This window comes from Cyphellophora attinorum, assembly GCF_001299255.1.
Source record: "Cyphellophora attinorum strain CBS 131958 chromosome Unknown Contig11, whole genome shotgun sequence".
NCBI classification, from domain to species: Eukaryota; Fungi; Ascomycota; class Eurotiomycetes; order Chaetothyriales; family Cyphellophoraceae; genus Cyphellophora; species Cyphellophora attinorum.
Window position 1 is genome coordinate 160,525 of NW_017253239.1, and position 24,026 is coordinate 184,550.

General features: G+C 53.3%; 9 protein-coding genes across 9 annotated transcripts; 5 read left to right on the forward strand and 4 right to left on the reverse strand.

Annotated features, from left to right (window-relative positions):
- Positions 1–279: 279 nt before the first annotated feature.
- Positions 280–6,294, forward strand: AB675_10586 (Nucleoprotein TPR; the record flags this gene model as incomplete). The annotated part of the gene is made up of 5 exons (XM_018139368.1): positions 280–568; positions 620–1,679; positions 1,748–1,997; positions 2,112–5,777; positions 5,821–6,294. The coding sequence occupies 5 exons, from the start codon at positions 280–282 to the stop codon at positions 6,292–6,294; spliced, it is 5,739 nt and encodes a 1,912-aa protein (XP_018000626.1).
- A 393-nt stretch (positions 6,295–6,687) lies between these two features.
- Positions 6,688–7,713, reverse strand: AB675_10587 (Nicotinamide riboside kinase; the record flags this gene model as incomplete). Its single annotated transcript, XM_018139369.1, has 1 exon — positions 6,688–7,713. The coding sequence occupies one exon, from the start codon at positions 7,711–7,713 to the stop codon at positions 6,688–6,690; it is 1,026 nt and encodes a 341-aa protein (XP_018000940.1).
- Positions 7,714–8,000: 287 nt separating this feature from the next.
- Positions 8,001–9,048, forward strand: AB675_10588 (Alkaline ceramidase 3; the record flags this gene model as incomplete). The annotated part of the gene is made up of 2 exons (XM_018139370.1): positions 8,001–8,074; positions 8,196–9,048. 2 exons carry the CDS (start codon positions 8,001–8,003, stop codon positions 9,046–9,048), a joined length of 927 nt encoding a protein of 308 aa, XP_018000761.1.
- A 1,048-nt stretch (positions 9,049–10,096) lies between these two features.
- Positions 10,097–12,269, reverse strand: AB675_10589 (uncharacterized protein; the record flags this gene model as incomplete). The annotated part of the gene is made up of 3 exons (XM_018139371.1): positions 10,097–10,417; positions 10,666–11,541; positions 12,096–12,269. 3 exons carry the CDS (start codon positions 12,267–12,269, stop codon positions 10,097–10,099), a joined length of 1,371 nt encoding a protein of 456 aa, XP_018000713.1.
- Positions 12,270–14,443: 2,174 nt separating this feature from the next.
- Positions 14,444–15,715, forward strand: AB675_10590 (uncharacterized protein; the record flags this gene model as incomplete). The annotated part of the gene is made up of 1 exon (XM_018139373.1): positions 14,444–15,715. One exon carries the CDS (start codon positions 14,444–14,446, stop codon positions 15,713–15,715), a length of 1,272 nt encoding a protein of 423 aa, XP_018000687.1.
- A 108-nt stretch (positions 15,716–15,823) lies between these two features.
- Positions 15,824–16,969, reverse strand: AB675_10591 (uncharacterized protein; the record flags this gene model as incomplete). The annotated part of the gene is made up of 2 exons (XM_018139374.1): positions 15,824–15,904; positions 15,953–16,969. The coding sequence occupies 2 exons, from the start codon at positions 16,967–16,969 to the stop codon at positions 15,824–15,826; spliced, it is 1,098 nt and encodes a 365-aa protein (XP_018000908.1).
- A 1,669-nt stretch (positions 16,970–18,638) lies between these two features.
- On the forward strand, positions 18,639–19,549 carry AB675_10592 (uncharacterized protein; the record flags this gene model as incomplete). The annotated part of the gene is made up of 2 exons (XM_018139375.1): positions 18,639–19,239; positions 19,275–19,549. 2 exons carry the CDS (start codon positions 18,639–18,641, stop codon positions 19,547–19,549), a joined length of 876 nt encoding a protein of 291 aa, XP_018000912.1.
- Positions 19,550–20,284: 735 nt separating this feature from the next.
- On the forward strand, positions 20,285–22,051 carry AB675_10593 (putative transporter mfc1; the record flags this gene model as incomplete). Its single annotated transcript, XM_018139376.1, has 4 exons — positions 20,285–20,477; positions 20,565–21,184; positions 21,243–21,299; positions 21,437–22,051. The coding sequence occupies 4 exons, from the start codon at positions 20,285–20,287 to the stop codon at positions 22,049–22,051; spliced, it is 1,485 nt and encodes a 494-aa protein (XP_018000769.1).
- A 185-nt stretch (positions 22,052–22,236) lies between these two features.
- AB675_10594 (Hydantoin utilization protein C) lies at positions 22,237–23,942 on the reverse strand (the record flags this gene model as incomplete). The annotated part of the gene is made up of 4 exons (XM_018139377.1): positions 22,237–22,324; positions 22,380–23,358; positions 23,504–23,694; positions 23,785–23,942. 4 exons carry the CDS (start codon positions 23,940–23,942, stop codon positions 22,237–22,239), a joined length of 1,416 nt encoding a protein of 471 aa, XP_018000821.1.
- Positions 23,943–24,026: the final 84 nt, after the last annotated feature.

Genomic DNA, 24,026 nt, shown 5'->3' on the forward strand with positions numbered 1-24,026 from the left:
GGCGGTTCGCGTTTATTTGCGGGTTGGTGCATCATTCGCTGCTTTCGGCGAGGTTGTTCGTTCTCTTCCATTGATCGCATCGACCGTGGTTGCCAATCTCTTCACGCCGCGCCTTTCTACTCTCGACACACATTTGCATCTGTCTTCGAGCGTGGTCACTGTCGCATCACGACAACAGCCATGCAAGGCACGTTCTTTTGCGACCAAAGTCCGGCTACTTGAAGAAGGGCCCGTCCCGGCGCATTCGACTTCAGCACAATCTAACGCCAACCCGTCGACATGGCGACTGAGCTCGATCTTAAGGCGGTGTCCGTCTTCTCGACCGTGTCGGAAGCAGCGCTCTCTTCACTGCTATCGGCGCCGACACCAGAGACAGTCACTTCCTTTCTTCAGAACGTGCAGAAGAATGCCAAAGAATGTGAACAGAACAAGTCACAGAGAGTTCGACTTGAGGTTGAACTTGAGACTGTCGTACGGACGAATGAGTCCAAAGTCAAAGTCTTGCAGAACTCGCGGGACAAGGCTCTGTCCGACGTGCAGAAGATTCGTGGTGACTTGCAACAGTCAGGTATGTGCCTCCATTCTTGCAGATCGGCAGCGGCTAACATACCTTCTCCAGAGACGAATCGGTCACAGGTCCAGTCAGAACTAGAACGCCTTCGAAGTACTACTTCATCCGATGCCTCGGAGACCACCACTCTCAAGTCCCGCATAAGCTCACTCGAGGCGTCGAATCGAGACACGCTTGCTCTCCTTGAGTCGAAAACCAACGCCTACGACAAGCTCTCGCAGGATCTGTCAGCACAACATCAGAAATCCACAGAGCTACGAAAGCAAGTCGCGTCCCTCGAGCAGGCTTCTCAGTCGTCTACTTCAGCCGCCGCCAACGCCCGATTCATGGAGCAGACACTGCAGCAAGAGATCGATCTCCTCAAGAAGAACAATGACTGGCTCGAGAATGAACGTAAGGTCAAAGCTGACGAACACACTGCCTTCCGTAAAGACAAGAATGCTCGCATCGCAGAGCTGTCGCGATCCAACGAGCAGTACATTGCAAATGCCGAAGCACTCAAGCGGTCAGAGGTGTCGCTGAAGCATCGTCTGGACGACTACGTCAACAAGTTTGAGGACAGCCAGCAAGAACTCCAGAGACTCCGCGACGAAAAGTCTACCGATGCCGAGTCATTCAGAGGCGACCTTGAGAATGTCCAGCGTCTTGCCGACCTGCAGAAAGCCCAAGCAGACGGTGCCAAGCAACGCATCCAAGACTTACAAGAGGAAGTCGAGGAGATCAAAGAGAAGGCTGCCGAGGAGTTGGGTATCATTAGATCAGAAGCCGAGCAAGACTTTCAGGAAAAGGAAGCTGCAGTCCGAAAGATCACGGAGCTCGAGGCCACTATTGCACAGCTTCGGTCTGAAGCTGAGGAGCAGCGACAACGACCCGAAACTCCTCAACCACCTAATGGTCATATGCCTGCAACACCTGGTCGACCTTCCACACCTCTAGGTATCTTCACGCCTTCGTCGAAAGCCAGAAATCCAACATCAACACAGATGTATTCTGAGTACAAACGTGTTGAGAGAGAATTGGCGAAGGAGCGGCTTGAGAAGGATAATCTTCAGAAAGAGCTCGACGAAATCGTTGCGCAGCTTGAGGAGCTAAGCCCGAACTCGACGAAGTACGACAGGATAATAGCAAGATTCAAGCCGAGCTAATAGAGATGTCATCGCTCGTTGATTCAGCTAGCAAGGCAAGAGACGAAGCGTCGCGCAGTGCACGCGTGTACCAGAGTCAGCTCGAGGGCCGTACCAAGGAGGCCGAAGCGCTACAACAACAGCTTCGCGACCTGAGCTCACAATGTCGCCGTTTGCTCATGGAGCTTGAGATCCGCGAGCGAGGCCAGACTCTTACAGATGAGGATTGGATGCGCCTGCAGGCCGAGGCCGATGAGCGGAACCAGGCTGAGCTGAAGGGTCTTTCAGAGACTCAACAAGTCGTCAATCAAAAGTTGATCGCATTCAAGAACATTGCGGAACTACAGGAGCAGAACCAGTCTCAATTGGCGACCATTCGCAACTTGCTCGCCAATCTTGAGAGTCGCGAATCACAGGAGCGAGAGGAGCAGTTCGTGTCCATGAAGTCAGAACTCGAAACAGCTCGTGCACAAATTGCTGGCTTCCAAGACGAGATCAAGACTATGGTGGCCCAGTCCAAGAGCTTCGTCAAGGAACGAGACATGTTCCGGAACATGCTGACGCGGAAAGGTCATCTCGGCGATGGGATGGACTTCTCGAGATCGCTGCCTGTGCCGGCTGCTGGTTCACCAAACAAGGCACTGTCAGCATCCGTCAGTCAAGCAGACTCCAGCGACTTTTCCAAATTGATCAAGGAGATGCAACAGCAGCTTGATGCACAGAAGGAAGTTTCCAACATGGACCACGCCTCACTACGTTCCCAGTTGGACAATTTGTCGAAGCGCAACTCTGAGCTTCAGACTGCCACGAGTCGTCTGCAAGGTCAACTCAGTGCAGCCACTCAGCGTGCAGAAATGCTGCAAACCAACTACAATATGCTCAAGACCGAGAATGGTGAGCTGCAGCGCAGATCCGCCTCAAGTATGGAGACTGCCACAAAACAAGAGATGCGGATTCAGCAGGCGGCGGAAGACCTGATTGAGACCAAGGGCTTGGCGGAAAGTCTGCAACGCGAGTCCGCCAACCTCAAGGCGGAGAAGGACCTCTGGAAGAGTGTCGAAAAACGTCTGATCGAGGACAACGAAACCTTGCGAAACGAGCGAGGTCGTCTGGACCAGCTTAACAGCAGTCTCCAGAGCATTCTCAATGAGCGTGAGCAGACAGACTCTGAGACTCGGCGAAGACTACAATCCCAGTCTGAATCTCTTGAGACCGAGCTGCAAGCCACCAAGCGCAAGCTCAACGACGAGCAAGAGGAGAATCGAAAAGCAAGTCAACGCCGCGAATATGAATATGAACAGAGTCAGAAGCGGATTGATGATTTGATGACCTCTTTAGGGGCCGTTCGTGAAGAGCTAGCATCGGTCAAGACGTCGCGTGATCATCTGCAAGCTCGTGTTGATGAGCTCAACGTTGAGATCCGCGCTGCCGAAGAGAGGTTGGAAGTCTACACGAAGCCAGCAGACGCGACGGAAAACACTGAAGAAGACACGATATCGAAAGAGCAAGAATTGACCTTGGAGATCTCTCAGCTCAAACGTGAGCTTGAGCATACGAAGGCAGACTTGGAACGCGCCAATGAGCAGATTGACGTCTACAAGCACATCAGTCAATCCGCCGAGGAACGTTTGGCAGAGCTTGGTGAAACTAATGACCAATACCGCGAAGAGACTGATGCCAGTATCGCAGAGAAAGACTCCAAGATCAAAGATCTCGAGCAACGTATTGAAGACGTATCTTCCGAATTGGAGAACACCAATACCGAGCTCTCCAAGCTCCGCGACCAACAGACCGATGTCGACCGCCGGCTCTCTGAGCAGAAGAACAGCTTCGAAAGTGAGATTGAGCGTCTGAAAGAATCCGAGGAGCGTGCAACAGAGCAAGCACAATTCAACCTTGAAGCTTCTAAGGCCCAAGCACAGATCGCCACCGAAGCCCAGCAGAACTATGAGAATGAGCTGGTCAAGCATGCTGATGCTGCTCGAAATCTGCAAGTGGCTCGTACCGAAGCCAACCAGCTACGATTGGACGCTGTGGATCTAAGAACCAAGGCTGATACTGCTGTCCATGATTTGCAGCAGAAAGAATCGAGCTGGACTGAGGTCAAGGATCGGTACGAGCAAGAACTTGCTGATCTGAAGAAGCGCAGAGAAGAGGTGCTGCAACAGAACAGTCTCCTGCATAATCAACTGGAAGGCCTGACACAGCAAATCAGCGTCTTGCAGAAGGATCGTCTCGCTCTCAGCGAGAGCAGCGAAGCCAATCCTTCCAGCAGTGCCGATCTCGACAATTTGCAAGAAGTCATCAAATACCTGCGCCGTGAGAAGGAGATTGTCGATGTTCAGTATCATCTATCGCAACAAGAGGCCAAACGTGTTCGTCAGCAGCTCGATTTTACACAATCACAGCTCGACGAGACTAGACTCAAGCTGGACCAACAGCGACGTTCCGAAGCCGACTCAGAGCGCAACGCTGTCAGCCACAACAAGCTGATGGAGACACTCAACGAGTTGAATCTCTTCCGTGAGAGCAGCGTAACTCTGCGAGCAGAAGCCAAACAAGCCTCGCAGGCCCTTGCAAGCAAGACACAGCAAGTGGAGGAATTAGAAGCGCGAATCGAGCCTCTTCAGGCTCAGGTGACTGAGCTCGAAGGTCTTCTCGAGACTCGAGACGGTGAGCTTAAGTTATTGCAGAGCGATCGTGACCACTGGCGACAACGCACGCAAGACATATTGTCAAAATATCATCGAATTGATCCCGCTGAGCTGGAGGCACTCAAGGAACAGCTTACGAAGCTCGAAAAGGAGCGAGATGAGGCCATTCAGGCCCGTGATGGCTTGCAATCCCAGGTCGACACAATTCCCGATCAGATCAAGGAAGCCAAGGACGTGCAGCGGAATGCGCTGGGAGAACAATTCAAGACAAAGTTGCGGGAGGCGAATGGGAAACTCAAGGACAAACAGACCGAGCTGGACGCGGCAACAGGTGAAAAGGATACAATACAGCAAGAGCTGAATGATGTACGTGAGCAGCTTGAAACCTCACGTACTCGTCAGACATCTTCCAATCAGGTCAATGGTGATACTGCTGAAGTCAATGGCGCTTCAGAGGAAATCAACGAGCGGGTCGTGGAGCTCGAGAGCAGGATCTCGGAACTCGAACAGTCACTGGAGCAGAAAGACGGACAGATCGCTTCCTTAACGGCCGAGAAAGACACCGCAGTCAAGGCGAAAGAGGAATTCGTCAAGGAACATTTCCGGAAGAAATTCGAAGACGCTAAGAGCGAAGCTGCCAAGACCAAAGATGCCGCTCTTCAAGAATTACGCACGAGACTTGAGGATGATCACAAGAAAGCGATGGACCAATTGCGTAACGAGTTGTCCAATAACACTGCCGCCCCAACGAATCCGACTCCCACGTCAGCACCCGCCGAAGAAGGCGAAGTGTCCGCGAGCAGTGAAGCTTTGGCGATCTCCGACGAAGCGTTCCTGGCACAAACTCCAGAGCGATGGTCATGGGCCATCAAGAACGTCGATCGACTCAAATCTATCCTGGCGGCGAATGTGCGAGCCAGAGTTGAGAAGGCTGTCGAGGCCACGAAAGCTGAGCTCCAAGCCGCACAGATTCCAAATGGCGAAGGAGCTACTGTTACTGATGCCCAGCTGGCTCAAATTCGATCTGAGATGGAAACGGCTCTCAACAAACAACAGACCGACTTCGTGACTGAAAAAGCGACACTTGAGCAACAGTATCAAGAGCGCTTTGAGAAGGAGAAGGCTGATCTTGTTGCTGAGCACCAGCAAGAGCTGCAGTCTAAGAGGCTGGAATTCGACCAGGCCGCCGCCGCCAAAATTGCGGACCAGGTTCAGAAGGCCGAGCAAATGGCAGAAAAGAAGCATGCGTTGAAGTTGAATATGACCACAAACCGCGCTAACGCGGCGCTGGCAAAACTTAAGGTAGTCGAGACTGCTTCCACGGACACTCCAGAACGCGCAGTCAAGGAGGTCTGGGAAGAGGCCAAGAATGCCAAAGCTGTGCCAGTTGCGGCAGCTGCCAAACCTGCAGCAAGCAATGGCGCAGCTGTCGCGCCGCTTGCCCCTGCTCAAGCCTGCTGAGCCAGCCAAGCCAGTTGAAGAGCCAAACGCGGAGAAGGACGGCACAGTGCCTGACACTCAAAACACACAGCCATCGGTGGCCGCAACAGCGACGCCAGCTAATTCAGTACCCGTGGTGCCGAACGGTCCAACGAGGCCTGCGGTGGCCACCACCACAGCCACGCGGGGAGTTTCAAGCTTACCACGGGGGGCTGCGTCGTCATTACCTCGGGGTAGGGGTGGTCCCGCTACAGTCAACACAGCCTCGCGAGGTGGCGGTATCCCTCGCGGTGGTCGTGGTGGTATCCCTCGCGCAGGCAGCCGGTCAGCTTCCATCGGCGGCCCAGGTCAGCGCGGTGGCTCTGTTGCCGGCAGTCCAACTCGAGGCGGTCTGAATCCGGGGGCTATCCAATTCGTGCCTGGCGGGAAACGTGCGAGGGAAGAGAGTGATACTGGAGCTGAGGGAGGGCAGAAGCGCCCCAGAGGCGGTGGTCAAGCATCCTAGAGGGAGCAATCGGGTTCAGGTCCCGGGAGGAACGGAGTTACTGTGCTTACTGCATATGCATACACGTCGGAGTTAGAATGACGGATCGCATCAATCAGGGCGGCCTTCGCCAATCCGTGGCGCGGTCGGAAAGCAGTGCTTCACAGCGAAAGTACTGGCCGTGAGCGGCACATAGAAGCGGCTATGGGAAGTGATGTAGTGGATCGGATCTGCACCGTGCATGACACGTGTATGGCATGATAGTGTACCATTTCTATCATGATTCATCTGCTCTACACTCATCATCGCGACGAATTCGTGGGTTCATTCTCAGCGTTGTGTAGCTGATGCCTGTCAATGGCTCTTCGTCGCTGCTTTGTAACATATTAGGGGAAAGCCAACGCAATCAGAGGTTCAAGCCTTCCCTCCAACAGTCAAAGTCGCCTCGACCGCCCCTCTGAGCTCTCCGACAGTCCATTTCAGCAGCGCTCCCAGTCCCACTTGCCCTTTGCCCGGCGCTACCTTGATGCCCGCCCTCTCAGCAACCCGCTCATCGACGTCCACCATCGATGGCTCCTTGCTCTCAGCGCTAGCCTTACTCTCTGCCGAGCAATCGCCATCACCTCGCATTAACCAAGCTGCGTCCTTGACGTAGTTCGGCCAGACCACGTCCTCCACGTAGCCCGGCGGATCCTCCCAGAAACCCTCGAGGGTGACGTAGCCTGTCCGTCTCGTGCGGCGGGTGATCGTTTGATCTCGGGACGCGAGTAGCATGAGCTTCAAAGTGAGGTGGCCCGTGACGCCGTTTTGCAGTCTCTGAAGGTCCGGGTTGGGGGAGGCTGGGTCGGGGTAGAGGAGGAAGCCGTCGAGGATGCAGAGGCGGAAGTCGGTCGGCTCCTTCGTTCTTGTCGGCGGTTGTGGGGCGGGAGAGAAGATGCTCAGACCCGCCCACCAGTGCTCCAAGTCTTTCCGCAAATCGTCCAGGAGACCCTCTGGTAAATCAACAGGCCCAACCGAGTTCTGATCTTCTTTGCTCTCGCCCCAGTCCTCGCCGTCTCCTTCCGACTCATTCGTGCTCCTAACTGGGAGTCTGCCCTCATTCTTCACAAATTGTAACGTCCGGCTAGTGAGGTCTAAGTCCAGGCTTTCCACGCAGTCCCAGTCCTGTAGTTCCCGGGCACCAAGTCCGGAAGCGGCGTTAGATGGAGTGGTGATGAGTGGTATGAGGGCATCGGTATGGTAGAAGTCATCTTGGTGTAGGATGAAGAGCGAAAGGGAGACATATCCAGATTCAGCAGCTGGGAGGGAGAAAAGGGTACGTAGAAGTCGTGCGAGCGTGGTCTTGCCTGATGAAGAAGGGCCTGACAGGCCGACGAGGAGTGTCAGTGGCTTCCGTGAGGTAGGCTGCGCATGCTCAGCGCCCTCGAGAAGAGATGGCATGGCCATGCCACTAGTAAAGCACCTGCATCTCCGCCGTGCCTGATTGTCGTTTCTGAGCCTGCGTGGGAGCTTACTTGGAAAGAAGGCAAACGAGGCAGCCATTCCAGTGCCCGCAGGACCCCAGCCGAAGTCAGTCGGATACCAACGGGTCTCGCTACGAAGCTGTATCAAAAGCTCCACCACGCGCGCACTTTGCGATTTTGGTAGTCTTGTCATTATGTCGTTCTGCATGTCCAATTCAATCGTAGGTACATTTCTTGATCAATTCAGCAGGTCCGACTTATAACATGAGCTCCATGCTGTCCTGGCCGTACCCATCGGGCGCCCTCTCCGGCTACTGGCGGCCTGTGACCTCGACTATGTGAGTTACTTTCCATGCTTGGACTGGAAGCAGAGCGCAACATATGGTCTCGGACATGATTTCAACTCCTCGATCTGGTACTCCTGTTCCGCGTCCCAATCTAAGCTAACGGTGAACGAAGCAATTGGTGCGAAGAAGACTACTACGCAACACCATACTCGGCCGAGCTGATCAATTCCCTCACCAATCTCTGGTTTATCTACCTTGCCCAGCGAGGCATTCGCAACTGCCTCTCGCAACGGCATGATCGCATATTCTTATGGGCTTTCAGCTCATACCTCATGATCGGAGTTGGCAGCTTCATCTTCCACTCCACTCTGAAGTACCCGATGCAACTACTCGATGAGTTGAGCATGATATACACCACTTGTATATTGTTCTTTGCAACCTTTGAGCATGGACTGGAGGGTCGGAATAGGGTGCTGCTTGGAGTGTTGGTTGGGGGTATAGCTATTTTCGTCACGGGATACTATCATTATCTTGGAGACCCGGTGTTTCATCAAAATGTGTTTGCGTTTCTTACAGCTGTTGTCTTTTTCCGCAGTTTATGGAAGATGGAGAAGACGTTGCGGCCATCAAGACGAATGTCTGTTCAGGGTGTATCTGCCGCCGAGCAGGCTCGGCGTGACCGGAGGGATGGGGATATTCTGAGAGCTATGTGGAAGATGATCCCGTTTGGTCTGCTTTCGGTAGCTTCCGGGTTTCTTGTCTGGAATCTCGACAATATCTACTGCGATGACTTGAGACGGTGGAGACGAGCTGTCGGCTTGCCGTGGGGCATCTTGTTGGAAGGGCACGGCTGGTGGCATTTGCTGACAGGAGTTGCGGAGTACTTCAATATCGTCTGGAGCATTTGGTTGAGGCACTGCTTGGACGGAAGGCAGGATGAAGTTGAATTGCGTTGGCCCACTATGCTGTCTAGCATGCCTGAGGTGGTCAGGAAATCGTCACATGCAAAGATCAAGCAGAGGTGAAAATTAAAGTACAAGCACCGACCCCCATTCGATTGTGCGAGGCTCGACCGGGAGGGAAGGTACTTAATGACCATCTACGAAGGACGATCGGAAGGAGCTTTCGACCGAGTTATGTAGCAAGAGCAAGTGATCATAAGTAATCATCGGTGACAGAGACTGGTTACCCGCTGAATCACGATTGCTTTCGAGACTTCCTAACACTTGGTAAGAATAAAGACATCTGGAATTACTTCGTTCTGTACACACATCTCTGCCCTTCTTAACGTGCATGTTGTGCGCAACTGAGGATGAACCATGCTTCGTCCCAGATACGCGTCCGTTTCATGTTCTAACGCCAATCTACAATCGACCCAATGCCATCACGACCACGAAGGCCGGACAAGACTCCCAGCAAGCAACCCCATCATGAAATTCAAAATATAATACAAAAATGTCCGTCCCATCTACCAGCATGCTGTATGTGAAATGTGTCCTCGAGGCGGGCCCCACCGCGGATTTGCCCCAGGATCGCGCCGCTCGACGCTCGCCTCGTAGGTGTCCAGTCCATGAGCAGTAGGAGTGCCCTGTGTCGCTGTCGACAAACAAAGGCACTATCCCGAGATATGTGTTCACTAATTGATCCGGCGCAGTGTCATGGAAATTGGCCGTGATGGTGGTTTGCACGATGGGATTTGGGCAGCCATGCGCGGCCAATTTCGGAGTTACAGAACTTCTGTCAGATCCTCCTAGTCATCAACCCAGAATGCTCGTGTTCTCCAATAATCGTCTTTCGTTGCATTTATGGGTCCATCTCAGAGGCTATCCGATATCACGCCCGCCTATGCTGCGTATACATGCGTGCACGCGGGCAACGAGACCCATCCGGTCCTAGAATGTGGGAATCGAGTGATCGAAGTTCGGTAAAATTCCTTCCGCATGTCGAGCAGGTGAAGCTTTGCTCACGCGCGATGTGTGTCGCTATGCGACTATCGAAAGTGAAGATGTAGTCCTTCTCGGCGCCGGCCTTGGCGGGTGGTACTGCGGAGGAGGAACCATCATGTCTCTCTTCCTAAGAGGCTTTCTGACGTTTTCCGCCGATTCGTGGACTAGGTTTGACCTTTGACTGATTGCCGTCTTGGTTAGCACTGGCATTGTCGTCTTCCACTTTCACCGTACTCGGTCTCCTCCTTTTGTTGCTTACATTTGGAGATGTATTGGTACTTGGACCTTGGCTGCCACTCAGGTTACTGCCCTGTGCACTCATCTGGTGCATCATGGGCACGCCGCCCTGGGCGTTCTGAGCCGGTGAGGGCGTATGAACCGGTCCTCCGAGGTGTGGCGAGCCTTGCGATTGAGGCAGGCCCAGGTGGGCCATTCCGGGAGATGAGAACTGGGTAGGTCCATTCATTCCAGCTTGATTGAGGAATTGGACTTGACCATTGGCCTGACGAGCAACCTGGTTCTGCATTCGTGCCTGAGCCATTTGCTGAGCGCTGTCCTGATTCATGTTCTGCAGGGACTGGAATGGTGTGCTACCTGGATGTGCGTGGTAATATTCCATGAGCGGAGCCATGTGAAAGCAGATCTCGACAATCTAACGCCTTAGTTGAAGTGCTGCTCAGGATGGGGATGACTTACCTCAAGAAATCGCAACACACGTGTTGGTATGCCCCACTCGCACACACCAGACGACTGCAAAGTCACCTCAGACGCCTCGGCTTGCTCTTGCTGCTGCACTTTTTTCACGTTTTTGTTGGATGCCTTGGGACTCTGCTTAATATTCTGTTGCGGCGACCGTTGTGCCGCCAGCGCCGTAGACGCCATCGATCGAGGAATGAACTCTTGCCAACCCGCTGTTATCAGATCAAGCTTGACTATCTTGTTGAATTCGTCGAACAACACCATCATGGAGCCCGAGGTGCTCACGCGGATGTCGTTTGCGAAGACGTACATCAAGGAAGCTGATGAGCACTGCACAAAGACCTGGCCATTGGCTTGCTTTTGCTGCGAGTGGTCAAAAGAAGTGAGCTGTATCTGCTGGACTCCGCCGACGAAGTGCGCGTGGTAGAAGCGAGCTAAAGACGCAGCTTGAAGCAGGTATGACTTGTCTTGGCCGTTTCTCGTATTGTACAACTGCATCTTGAGTGTCCCGATCGGCGAGAAATGCTTCGCAATGACTTCGTTCCACCATTCGATGTCCATTGGTCTTTGAGGTGATGCTAACGAGTCTTGAAACATGATCAGTTGGAGAATAGACTGCCCAGGGAACAGCTGGTCCTTCGACAGATCTTGCATCCCGAGGCCGGTGGCAGGGTCTTGTTGCTTCATTTGAGCCTCGTCTTCACCGTCGCCTTGCTTGACTTGCGGAGTGGTCTGATTCTGTGGAGGTGCTTGTTGCGGCGTTTGTTGATTCGCCGCAGCAGGAGGTTGCGAGGGAGGGGCTTTGTTTTGAGGAACGGGTGTCTGACTTGGGGTTGGCTGAGGTTGAGGTGTGGGTTGGGATGGAGGTTGATTCTGGGGTGCAGGAGTGGGGTGGGGTTGCGGAGGTTGGCTCGTCTGCTGCGCCTGAGCTGCAGCGGCGGCAGCTGCTTGTGCTTGCTGCTGTTCTCCCTGCGACCGCGACATTTGCATTGCTGCGGCCTGCCTCTGTTGGGCTAGGACGGCCTGCTGTTGCTGATGCTGGTGAGCAGCGAGAAGCTGTTGTTGATGTTGCTGCTGGCTTCGGAACTGCGGTGGCATGTTAGGGTTCTGCATTTGTTGCATCTGATGTTGGATCGGCATATTCATCTTCATTTGAGCGAGTTGGGCCTGCGTGAAATTGGGATTGTTGGCCATGTTCATCGGCATGCCTTGCTGTGACTGCTGCTGCATTTGTTGCATCATGCGCTGGCGCATCATGGCTTGTTGCTGCAACTGTTGCTGTGCGCCAGGGTTCATCTGCGCGAAGTTTATGGGAGCTCCCTGTTGTTGGAACATGTGCTGCTGTGGACCGAGATGGGCCATCGCCATCGAATTACCTGGCATGTGGCCCGGCGCAGGCGTGCCTTGCCTGGTGGCATTCCCGTTACCATGGGACCAGGCGTTCCCTGTGGTCCAGATACACCTGGATGCATGGCCTGCATCATACCAGGAGGATGACCGCCCATGTGTCCACCAGGATGCTGCATCGCGGCCATTGGATGACCAGCTGCCATCGGATGGCCAGGACCCATTCCGGGCGGGAAAGCCTGCTGTGCAGCCATCATGGTGGCTGAGCTGTGCAGTTCTCGACGACGACGCAATAAGCAGCAGAAGCGACCGAATGCCTGATCTTATTCTGCCGGTGCAGTCGAGCGCTCGCCGCACCGAAGGCTAGGGCGGCGACGAAGTTGCGGACGCAGCGATCGCGTCACAGGGTCGTCGCAAGGCCCGCCGAATTTCGCCAGCGCCGGCACTTTAAGCTGTCGCTATATTGTTTATTGCTATCATGCGTATAGACGATCTGATGGTGGGACCGCGGGGCAGCTGGATGCACGGACGAGGAGCTGGAGCGGGAAACGTGATGTACAGGAATGGTGGGTGAGGGCGTGTGGCTGGTGGCTCGAGTTTGGCACGAAGCGAGACCCCCCAAGATCACAAATTAATGGCGCGATCGATGCGCACAAGGTCCATTGCCGGCAGTGTAGGTATATATGGGGTGTATACTGTTGTATAGACCTTTATATGACAACGCCAACAGACGAGGTCGGCTGTCGAGTACCTTTCGGCGTGAAGTCAGGCGGGAGAAGGTTATCGCAATTGAGGTAGGCTCGGAGATTGAGACGATCGACAGGCCCAGGTTGTTAGGACGTGCAGGTAACGATCGTATTTGTGCGGTAGAGGCCACGTCGATAAATAGAGTGCAGTAAGTTGATGCCGTCTATGCAATACAACGCGCGACGCGGACTCGAGGATGAAGGAGCCCGATAATTGATGGCGCTGTCCGTGGTGGAAGTGCAGTCGAAGGTGTTGCGGGAGCGATGGGTCAGCGGCTTGCCAGCAGAAATGGAATCTTCGGGCCTTCCCACTGGGGGCGAAGGCGAGACAGCGTGCTCCCAGCCCAGCCCGACTGTCTTCTCCTCCCTGACGCTATCGGTCGGAGACGCTGATCACATGACTGGGCTACTATACTGCTTAGAGCGTAGTGTGAATCAGCCTTATGTCGTCGTCTTTTCTCCGGCAACTTTTATTTTCAGTTATTTTATTTCTTGAAATTCAGCACTTCTCGCCAGGCTGTTCCCTTCGTAATGACAATGAATACGAGCTGGCTCGCGATGAGCGCAATGACACCTCGCCCGTCGACTTCTCGACGCCATACCTGCCCTGCTTCTTGAATAGTCCGGTGACTTTCGCTGCAGAACTAACTTGGTAAGCCCGTCCATCCAACCATTTGTCTACTCTGTTCAAAGATGACAACAACTTCAACAACTTCTTTCTCGTCTGAGTCGCCCTTGAAGAGACGCTCGGACTGTCTAGCTGGACGGTCTGTTACTTGCCAGTATTTGATGTCTGACTGACAGCTACCGCATCTGCTGTTCTTCTGCCTTTGGGTTCCTAAGCTAACGGGATCCTGCAGTAAATACCTTCATCTCGCCCGCCCTCGCTGCGCACGACTCTCAACACTCACGGTACGTCCCAAGTCGAACAGTCTATCCTTCTCCTATGATGAAAATCTTCCTACATTCGCAGTTTCCACCATAGCCCGCGCATGAGAACCTACTTTAAGTCGCGGTGTCGTTGATGGCGAATATCTTCCTTGGATGTCTGATTTCCAATGTTGACGCAAACAAGTCCTTCTTCACCTTCGGCGAGCACAGCTAACGACTGTCAAGTCTAGGTCTACTGTAGATCCTCCGTCCGTCGATGCCTCATCCATACGAAAGACCACTTCGCCTAAGGCAGTCGCCGTGAATGTCGGGCACAGCAGCCTGCATGCGACACTGCCGGTATGAGTCTAGCCGAGATTCGCGTTGATATCGCGCAGATACACCCAGTCTTGGTGCATCATGCCTATGCGTAGGAATAGCATCATCACGGTTGACTCTCAAGAACTGCTTCACGCTTGAGGTTTGATGACCAGTAGATGCCTGTCTCGAAGGTTTGTGATGTCACTTGGCAATTGTCCTTTGCACCACCTGTCCGGAGACATTGCGTGCAGTCCGTAGTCGTAGTATGTCAAGGACGACTTCGTTGACATTTTTTACTTTCCTGCACCTCTGTCTGTTTCACGTACAAGACACCCGAGTTCTGCTCTTCCCAACTCGGGTATACTGGGCACGTGCAAGACAATGAGCATAGAACAAGAAAGCGAATATATTACAGAATAACAAATCTCTCTGGTGATCGATCTCAATATCAAGACCTTAGCTGCATTCGCTGGTCGTTATGTCCAATTCAAATGACACAGACACAGACTGTGACACCCCTCCCTTCGACCTCGCTGAAGAAAGCGTCCCAAGCTAAACGTGCAGTAAAACTTGCGCCACTACTGGGAGCCTTTCTCGACAGCCTCATTCCTGCAGGGCATATTCGCTTGACGCTACGCGATAGGATTGGACTGAGTGGTGGTGAATTTCTGCTCTTGTATCCACGACAACGCCACAGCACCTTGCCAATATTTACAACAATCTACGCCGTTTGCGAGCAACAGCTAGCCCGCAGAAGGACGGTCAATCATGCCGTCAGCAACGAGCGCTGCACTACCATTCTCGCCTGCCGAGCTGTCCTGTCTATATACGTCTTTGGCTTCGATACCGCCCATCCGATCAGATTCTCGTTCTTCCACCGACTTCAGAGCCTAGATGCGGAGACCGGCGTCCTACCGCTCACCAATGGCAGCGCCCATGTCAGCTTCAGTGATGGAAGTGAGTCGATCGTTGGTGTCAAGCTGGAGGTTGAGCGAAGCCCGCCTTCGGCGGTCCCGGGCTTCGAGGAGAGCGCCGTGAACAATGCTAGTTCGTCGAAGTGGATTTCCCTGTCACTGACACTGCCATCCTCCCGCGACGACGACGCCTCACTCATCTACTTGGAAGAGATGCTTCGCGAGCCCCTCCTCCATTCAGCGCTACCGGACAAATTGATCATCAATTCACGATTTCACTGGCACATCTACGTCGATGTACTGCTCATCTCGCCGCATGGTCTACAGGCATACCCGCTTCCGCTCCTGAGTCTGGCGACACACCTAGCGCTCAGAGATACGAGGATCCCAAGACTGAAGAGCGAAGGCGAAGAAGATCCGGTGGCTGATGATGACTGGTTAGCCAGTCAAACCCTCTTCCCTCAAACAGAGCCAGCACGCCCACCAATCACTCTACTGACCGCAGCCGTCAGTGACAATATTCTCTTCGACCCTAGTCACGAAGAATTGAAGGTAGCAGACGCTATCGTCGCGGTTAGCATCGGTCAATCCGACTTATCAAAAAAACTGAAGATTCTATCCACGAGAATGATCGACAGTCCTGCTCGCGATACAATGAAAGGAATCGCAAGGGATGCCAGCAACGGAAAGCACGATCATGCAGCCTATCAAGGTGTTTGGCAGCCGAAGCTGGGAGGTGTGAAAAGAAGCGTTCTCAAGAATTTGGTGAAGCTAGTATTGAGTGGTGGTGTCGCTCAAGATATCATGCAGGGTCTTGATGGCTTCGTTGGCCATGACTCTCGATCCTGAAGTGGTCCAATCGAACATCGAACAACCCGCGGTTGCAAGTCTCTCTATGGGATCTTTCTGAAGCCTCTGGCGGTCTGTTAAATGAGGCTTCCTTGAGAGCCATAGACCCTACTTTGTGTACAGCTCGAGGAAGTCCGGCCAGAAATAGAGCCACTTATTTCCCGAAGAGTCGATCTCCAGATGCGCAATCTATCATCGATGTCAGCATCTACGCATATCGCGTCCATGGAAACATACCTTTCGGTCGCTGCGATCGCTGTCTTGCAGCACAATCTTCAGGACTGCTTCGTCTCTCAGGCCGATTACGTTCTCGCGATTGAGATCGAGCACCGAGCCGCATATTGCATTCAGTGTCTCCCAGCGGCTCATTGGCAAGAACGAATTCCTCAGCATCTGAGCAAGGAGACGTCTCCATTGCCCATTTCTCTTCAGCTGCGAGTAATCAAGTCCCAGCTCCGACGCAGTATTGTCTGCGAGCTCTTCCCAGTCAATACCCGCGGAGCTGAGGGCATTTGGAATTTCGAGGAGCTTCTGACGAATGTAGCACTTTTCGCCATTGTTGAAAGTGACGAAGCCATCTTCGTCGCCAATTTGACCCAGATTCTCGACATTCCGACAAATGTCACCGAGTACGACTTCCATGCTTTCCAATTTGCGGAAAGCCGAGACGTCCATTGTATGCGATCGGAACATGGTTTGGAGTGGGGATTGGTGGACCCGGAGCTCTTTCGTGCGCTTGACGATGTATCCCGGGAAGACCTCGAGGGGAATCAGCGGAGGGGGTATATTTGGGGAGGTTGAGAATTCGGATCTAATAGCAAATTCAAGGGGACAGCGGTATACGGCGGTAATAGCGATGCGCTCTCCTAGCAGTGGTCGGACAGCCGTCTTCATCGCCTTATTGACCAGCATCAACTTTGGTGCCCACACGGTTGTTTGGTTCCAGGTCAGCTTCCAGTCCGTCTGGAATCCTTCTCCTCGAAGCTGAATGCGGTCCGGAAGTACTTCAGCTAGAATCGACCGCAGGATGGTGGCAGGCAGGTCTGTGAGTCGCTTATCGGACTCGCCGAAGGCTATGAGCCAGTTTCCGGCCTCGATACTTCTCGACGACACATCGTTGGCTGCATTTTTGCCATTCAGCACCGTCTCGGTATTTTCAGCCCTCTTCTTCGCCTTTTTCTTGTCTCTCTTAGCCTGCTTTCTCTTCTCGTTGTCGCCCTTCTTCGACTTTGTGTCGGCTTCCGGAGTGTTCATCTTGTTGCGGGCGATGTGCTAAGGAGCTTGCCTTGGCATCACTGGTCTTTGCAGTTGACTTGTCGTAGGGACGCGGTTGATGATTGGGTGCTTTGGTGCAAGCAACTATGAAGGAGAATGAAGGAGAAATAATCAGGAACTTTGAAGTATGAACGACCTGCTGGTAAGTTGACAAACAATACAGATCAGGCGGCGAGGCAACTCACTTGCAGAGATCTTGTCCGCTTTGCCTATTGAAAGAGTGGACCCGTCTGCTTCTAGCACTCACTGGTCACGAGAGGAATCATTCCACCACGGAGCCATGCAAGAACCCGCCAAGCGCATCAGTCCAGGTCCGAATGCCATCGTTGGCACACACACACCACGCGCTCACCGCCAGTGCTTTGGCTGGCAACCTTGAACGAGGTGAGAAGAGGAGCATTGCTGGACAACGATGTCAGCGTTGATGTCTGCCGAGTTATAGAAGGCCGATGCTGCTTTGACTGCTTCGCCAGCCCAGAGAACACGTTGAGTTTGTATGGTTTATATCGGTGCTTCTCTGGGATCCACACATGCATCGAGGCAGTATGACACGGGCACGCACTCCATCCTCAGCTTTTGGACTGAGGCCTTCGACCACGTTGTCTCAGCATGGAGCAATATCGGTGTACGTCAACCGTTCCATGATATTGAGCATTCTTACCCCCGTAATGCACAAGTGGTTCCCACGGTGCGCCGCATTTGATTCATCACCTTCCAGTACGTTATACCTAGATGTCTTGCTTTGTAGTCGTGCACATAAGCCAAATCTCGGGAATTATGAATGTGGCACGTTCTCTGTAGCTACGGATTCGCTAGCATGACACTGGCGTAAGGCTACGACCCACAAGCACGGCTTCTTGAGCGTGAGTTCCGCTTTTCCTATCTGGAATTTTGTTTGGTAGCATCCATGGAGTAAGGTTTGCTTTCAAGGATGTCGAACAGCATACAGGGCCATGAAGTGCCACTCTTTCCTGCCGGCGTCGAGAGAAGGTCGATACCGGGACGAGGAAATGGTCTGTATGCGACCAAGACATTCGCTCCCCAAGATCAGATCGTCTTCGTACAACGACCACTTCTGTCGGCAATCGACACTTCTCATCTACCGACGACCTGCTATGCCTGTCTACGTTCAAGTGACGCAGAAATTGTCATTTCATCGACGTCTGAAGCACAAGATATTGAGTTGAAGACGTGTACGGGATGTCGCGCTGTTCGCTTCTGCAACAAGGCCTGCCAACGACTCTCGTGGAAAGCGTATCACAGGCACGAGTGCCCGATTTTCCAGAGGCTACAGCCACGAATACTACCCAGCACCGTCCGAGCCATACTCAGACTTCTCCTACAACATGAAAACGATCTTCTACCTGGGGATGAATGGACTCAGCTTTTCACCCTCGAGTCCCACCAGGAAGAGCTCAGCGAAGCTGGGGGAGAGAAATGGCAGAACATCTTTCTCATGACGAAGGCTCTCAAGACCTATTCCGGAACCTCGATCGCTATTGATCAGATCGTTCAGCTATGCTGCATACTAATGGTGAATTCATTCACACTAACAACACCTACATTTGATCCAATCGGAGTTGTACTTCACCCATTGCCTGCCTTGATCAATCATAGCTGCGAGCCGAATGCTATCGTTCGCTTCGATATGTCGGACTCGGTGCAGCTGAAACCACTGCCGAAAGTGCATCATGGGAGCATATCTGTGCACGCCCTGCGCCCGATTGACGCAGGCGACGAGCTGCGGATCACGTACATCGACGCCGCGGCAGACCGAGCACGACGGCAGTCAGAATTGTTGGAACGGTACTTTTTCTTCTGCGATTGCGCGCGTTGTGAGCGCGAGAAGGCCTCGAAAGGAATGGCGTCACAGGCTCCCAGTACAACACTCACGGAAGCCATCCAGATCCTCAAGTCTTCCTCTTCACAGCCACCAAGCCTTCTCGAGCAGTACCTTCCTCGATTGCAGTCGTCCATGTCAGCTCTCTCCTCACAACAGGTACCATATCCTATCACCTCCTATCCGCTACCCCAATTGCGCCATCAGATCATACTCGCCCTGATTGCTACGCAAGACTTCCATGGTGCGATGCGCCAAAATGTCGTTCTCAGCTTCAAGATCGATCCCATCTTATACCAGAGCCCTGGCATCCCTGCCGCGTTGTCAGCAAATGGCGTTTACTGCGATTACTACGATACTGCATTACAGACGACGTCAAAAGATCCTCCTCTGCAAACAGGGATCCAAGGTTCCTACGCGAGGTCGCTTGCTCCCTCGTACTAGAGCTTACCGAAGATGTCCTCGGAAAGCACTACCTGGACTATAGGCACGATCGAACAGAGCATATCGTCGACAGCAGAAAGAAAGGACAGATGGAACTGATGATCATGCAAGCCCAGCAGGAGATCACAGCTGGCGGTTTGAGCGCTGGCTTGGGGCCCGAGTGGATGAAGCAGCTTTCCGAGGGACAGAACTACCAGGATCGGGTGCAGGAGTGGATTGAGACTGTCGCGAGCGAAGTCTTGGAGAAGGAGGCCGGGCGCGAACGATTACCATGAAGCCGCGCTTCAGACTGATTGCTCGGGAGCGGACAGTCTCAAGTGAACCCACGGGTAGAGAGATTCGATACAGACGCTGGAAGGTGATGAAGCAGCCTTGACCGTCGTGCGCGACAACACGCACATCTGCAACGCTTCGTACTTGGCTTAATGCAGTTCAAACCACGGGAAAGAACTCCACGAATGTTGTCATGGGATGAATGAGCCGGGAGCCTCTGCAGAGCTCCCAGGTGTACAGCCAGGAGGCAATTCGAGAACCTGCGGGCCGGGAAGTTCTTGTTGCCTTGTAAGTGGAGTAGTTTTGCCTTTTATTGAACCTTACTCAAGGGTGTCAAGGAAGTGACGGCGGACCAGTAAGTTTCCGCTCTTCTTGAAATCGTATCCTATAACAATCAGGTCGCCCATCGGTGACCTTGGTGTTGAACACGTACGACCTGATGGCCTACTTCAATGTTCATGTACATGTAATGCGGCCCAGTCGCGGGCTAGATATTGTGGAGACCTTTTCGTGAGTGAGTGATGTCGTCACTAATTTCCACGCGGCTGGCATCGTGGGAAAACTCAGCAAGGCAGCCAGTAACATGCACAAAAACCATAAGTCGTGGTCAACTTTGCTTTGCTGAGTACATTAGTCGAGTCATTGTGTCTAGTCGAACCCGTCTATACATTGGACCTATATGGCCTACGATCCTACGCCGACATAACTTCCTGGCAACGACGGCTGCAGCAGCCTCAATGTCACCACCACGCTCCTCTGATGTGGAAAGTACACCTTTGCTGCACAATGAGCGTTGGCACGGGCAGGATGGCGACGATCAAGGCAGTGACGAGGAAGTAATCACCTTCGACAAGGATGATGAGGAGGATCCAAAGAAATGGCCGAAAAAGATCAAGTATTTTCAGGTGCTGCAGATTACCTTCATTGGCCGTGAGTGACCATCGGAAACATCCTCGCCGCCACTGGTCGGTCGCAAACATGTCGAGATCATGCTGACAAGCCTCGCAACCATGACAGTCCTCTGCCCTCTGGCCAGCTCAATGCTAGCTCCCGCGAGCACCAATGTGGCCGCCGAATTTGGCGTCGAGAAGCAAGCCATCGTCGGTGCACAATCCGGCTTTTTGCACCTGCTTGGGGTTGGCCCGCTCTTTTTGGCTCCCATGTCAGAAACGTTCGGACGTAGGACGATTTTCCTGACAAACCTTGTCCTCTTCACCATCATGCAAATACCTACAGCTCTTGCTGGAAACCTCCCCGTGCTCATCACTCTACGTACCATCACAGGTCTGTTTGCTTCCGTTGGAGTTGCAAATGGGGGAGGCTCCATCTCGGACATGTTTGAGGCCAAGGAACGCGCCAGCGTGCTCGGCTTCTATCTCCTCGGTCCTCTACTCGGGCCCTCCTTGGGCCCTTTTTTCGGCGGTCTCATCGTTGCCCATATGGACTGGCGATATATCTTCTGGATCCTGTTCGTCGTGTCGACACTGATGTGTCTGTCAAGCTATTTCTTTCTTTATGAGACATATGCACCGATTGTGCTCGATGGTCGGAAGAAGAAGTTACAATCGAAGCATCCTGATACACAGTATCGCGTCGAGGGTGCATCGGACCAGCCGATCTACAAGAAGATCTTGTCTGTGCGTGTACCCATCCAGAGTTTTCTCCAGTCCCTCGGGTGTGCTCACAACGCTGCAGAATTGCAATCGTGCCCTCAGGATTCTCTTCACACAACCTATCGTTCTCATCATGTCGGTAAGTGCTTCCTCCACTGGTCGGGGGCCTCTACCGTTTTCGACGTTGTTGGGACATCAAGCCATCTTAGCTCCTATGCTGTCTTATCATTCTAACTCATATCCTGCACGCGGCGCCACGGCTAATGTGAGATCCAGATCTACCAAGCTGTCATCTTTGCCACGATGTTCACCCTCTATTCAACTTTCACCAACATTTGGCCATCCCCACCCTACGACTTCAACAAGACCCAACTCGCACTCACCTATCTCGCGCCTGCGACCGGCTTCATCCTCGCGGCCATCTTCGTTGTCCCATCGATTGACCGGATCTACGGCAAGCTCGCCAAGTCCAATGACGGCGAGGGCCTGCCCGAACACCGTCTACCCATCGCATTCATCGGCGCCGTCTTTCTTCCTGTTTCTCTATTCTGGTTTGCGTGGACAATCGAGAATAGCAGCCCTTGGCCTGTTCCGCTCTCTGCAACACTTCTCTTTGGCGCCAGCCAAGTGTGCATCTTCAACAGCACGCAGAACTACTACATCGACAGCTTTGAAAAGTTTGCAGCATCGGCGTTGGCGGCTGGAGCGTTTCTGCGAAGTATGATGGGTGCACAGATTCCGCTGTACGTGTCTGGGTTGTTCGAGAAGTTGGGTTACGGCTGGGGAATGAGTGTATTTGGCTTCGTCACTGTGGCGTTGATGCCCGCCCCAGTGCTGTTTTACTGGAAGGGCGGAAAATTGAGGGAGAAATTTGCTGTTGATCTTAGTTGATGCAGCATGACAATCACCTCAGCGGCGTAGAGGCGGATATAGGTGGTGGAATCGATGCAGGTGTGGGGTTGGAAATGATACAGATTTGGTGGGGGATTCTGTAATTTCCATTGACAAAAAATGTCTAGCAGGAAAGAAGCGGGTAGTCCAAGTCGCCCCAGCGAAGACGCCATCCCTTCCAGATTCTAGAACTTCCTCCGCTTGTCGAACCTCAGGACAGCCCCAAGCAATACCTGCGTCCCGACCGCACAGTCCTCCGGACTACAGTACTCGCTGGGAATTGTCAGTTAAATCTCATCACCCCTGAAGTAGAAAGGAAGTGCCATACACTGGATTATGCGAGATGCCATCCTTAGTAACGGCAAAAATCATGCTCGTCGGACACCTGCGGTTCGTATAACATGAGTCGTGTCCCGCTCCACTGATCATATGCTTCCACAAGCTCCCTCCGTCAGTGGCCGTCTTCGGCAGATCCGAACAGACTTCTTCCGCGGCTTCTTCCACGGCCTTGATGCAATCCTCGTGGAACTTGACCGCAGGACTGTCCACCAGTTCCTTCCACTCGACTTTGCAACCTGCTTCGCTGTCGTCTTTGGCTATCTTCGCAAATGCCGTCTCACATTCCTTTCGAATGGTCTCGAGAACTGCGTCTTCCACGTGCCGGATGTCGAGCGTGAAATGGACAGTATGTGCCATTGTGTTTATGCTGCCAGGCTCCTGAGTCAGTATACCTGTCGTGGCAAGGCCACCAGCCGCTTTCGCGATCCTGTTCGACTCAACAATCATTTTCGCGGCGCACAGCATCGAGTCCTTGCGTGCATAGAACGGCGTGGTGCCGGCGTGCGTGTCCCTCCCCGAGACCTCGATCTCGAACCACTTGAAAGCCTGCACGCCCTTCACGACACCTACCCTCCTCTTCTCCGCCTCGAGGATGGGGCCCTGCTCAATGTGCAACTCGAAGTGTGCCGCAAACGGGTTCTCTGAATGGTCACACTTTACTGGCCCCAAGTAACCAATCCGCTCCAACTCCTGCTTCATCGTCTTCTTGTTTCCGTCCTCACCGGCACTCACCTCTGCCAAGTTCCAGGCTTTCTCGAGTGACACTGCGCCTGCCCATACGCCGGAGCTGACGGCCATCATGGGGAAGCGCGCACCCTCTTCGTTAGTCCAGTTCACTACGCCGATGTTGCCTTCGGAGACATATTTGTTGTCCTCAAGCACGCGCAGGACTTCGAGGCCGGCGTTGACGCCAAGAATGCCGTCGTACCGACCGCCGGTTGGTTGAGTCTGCGGGGCATTGGAATCAGCTGAGAACTCAGCGGAATGGCAGTCAAGGGACGTAGTCAGACGACAGGTCGAGCGTTTTCATATCGTCTCTTGGACGGTTGAACTTACTAGTGACAGTCAGCAAGGAGCGGTCAAGAGATCGTGCTCAGGATAGGCAAAACATACCATCGAGGTGAGATCCCATCATAACGGGCGGCGCGGAAGCGTTCTTCCCCTGCCGAACGGCGAACTGGTTGCCCATCTCATCGACTGTGACAGTGCAACCCATAGACTCTGCTTTGGTGGTGAACCACTGGCGGACTGCCTTGTCGGCGTCGTTGAGGGCTAGGCGAGCCATGCCTGTCTCTGTAGGGTCACTGGCACCGCGAGAGCGGTCAGCGTTTCGTAATTCCGTAAGTGGAGGAGCGAGAAGCGGGTTGGCACAGTCTGGTGTATGGAACACTCACTCCCCATATTTCCAGGCAGCGCCGAATTGGCAGCCATCGTGAATGTGGTCCATTAGTCGGCTTTGATTCACCTTGAACGACGAGAAGTCTTTGGACGACGCTGCAGTGTGCACGCCATTTGGGTGGTGGCCATTGATTCCGTTCGTCGTCGTTGCCATCTTGGTGAAGCGTCCTGAAGCACGAAGCGGATATGGCCGAAATGAAGGTGTTCTTACTCTGAGCTTTCCCGAGGTTGCAATCAG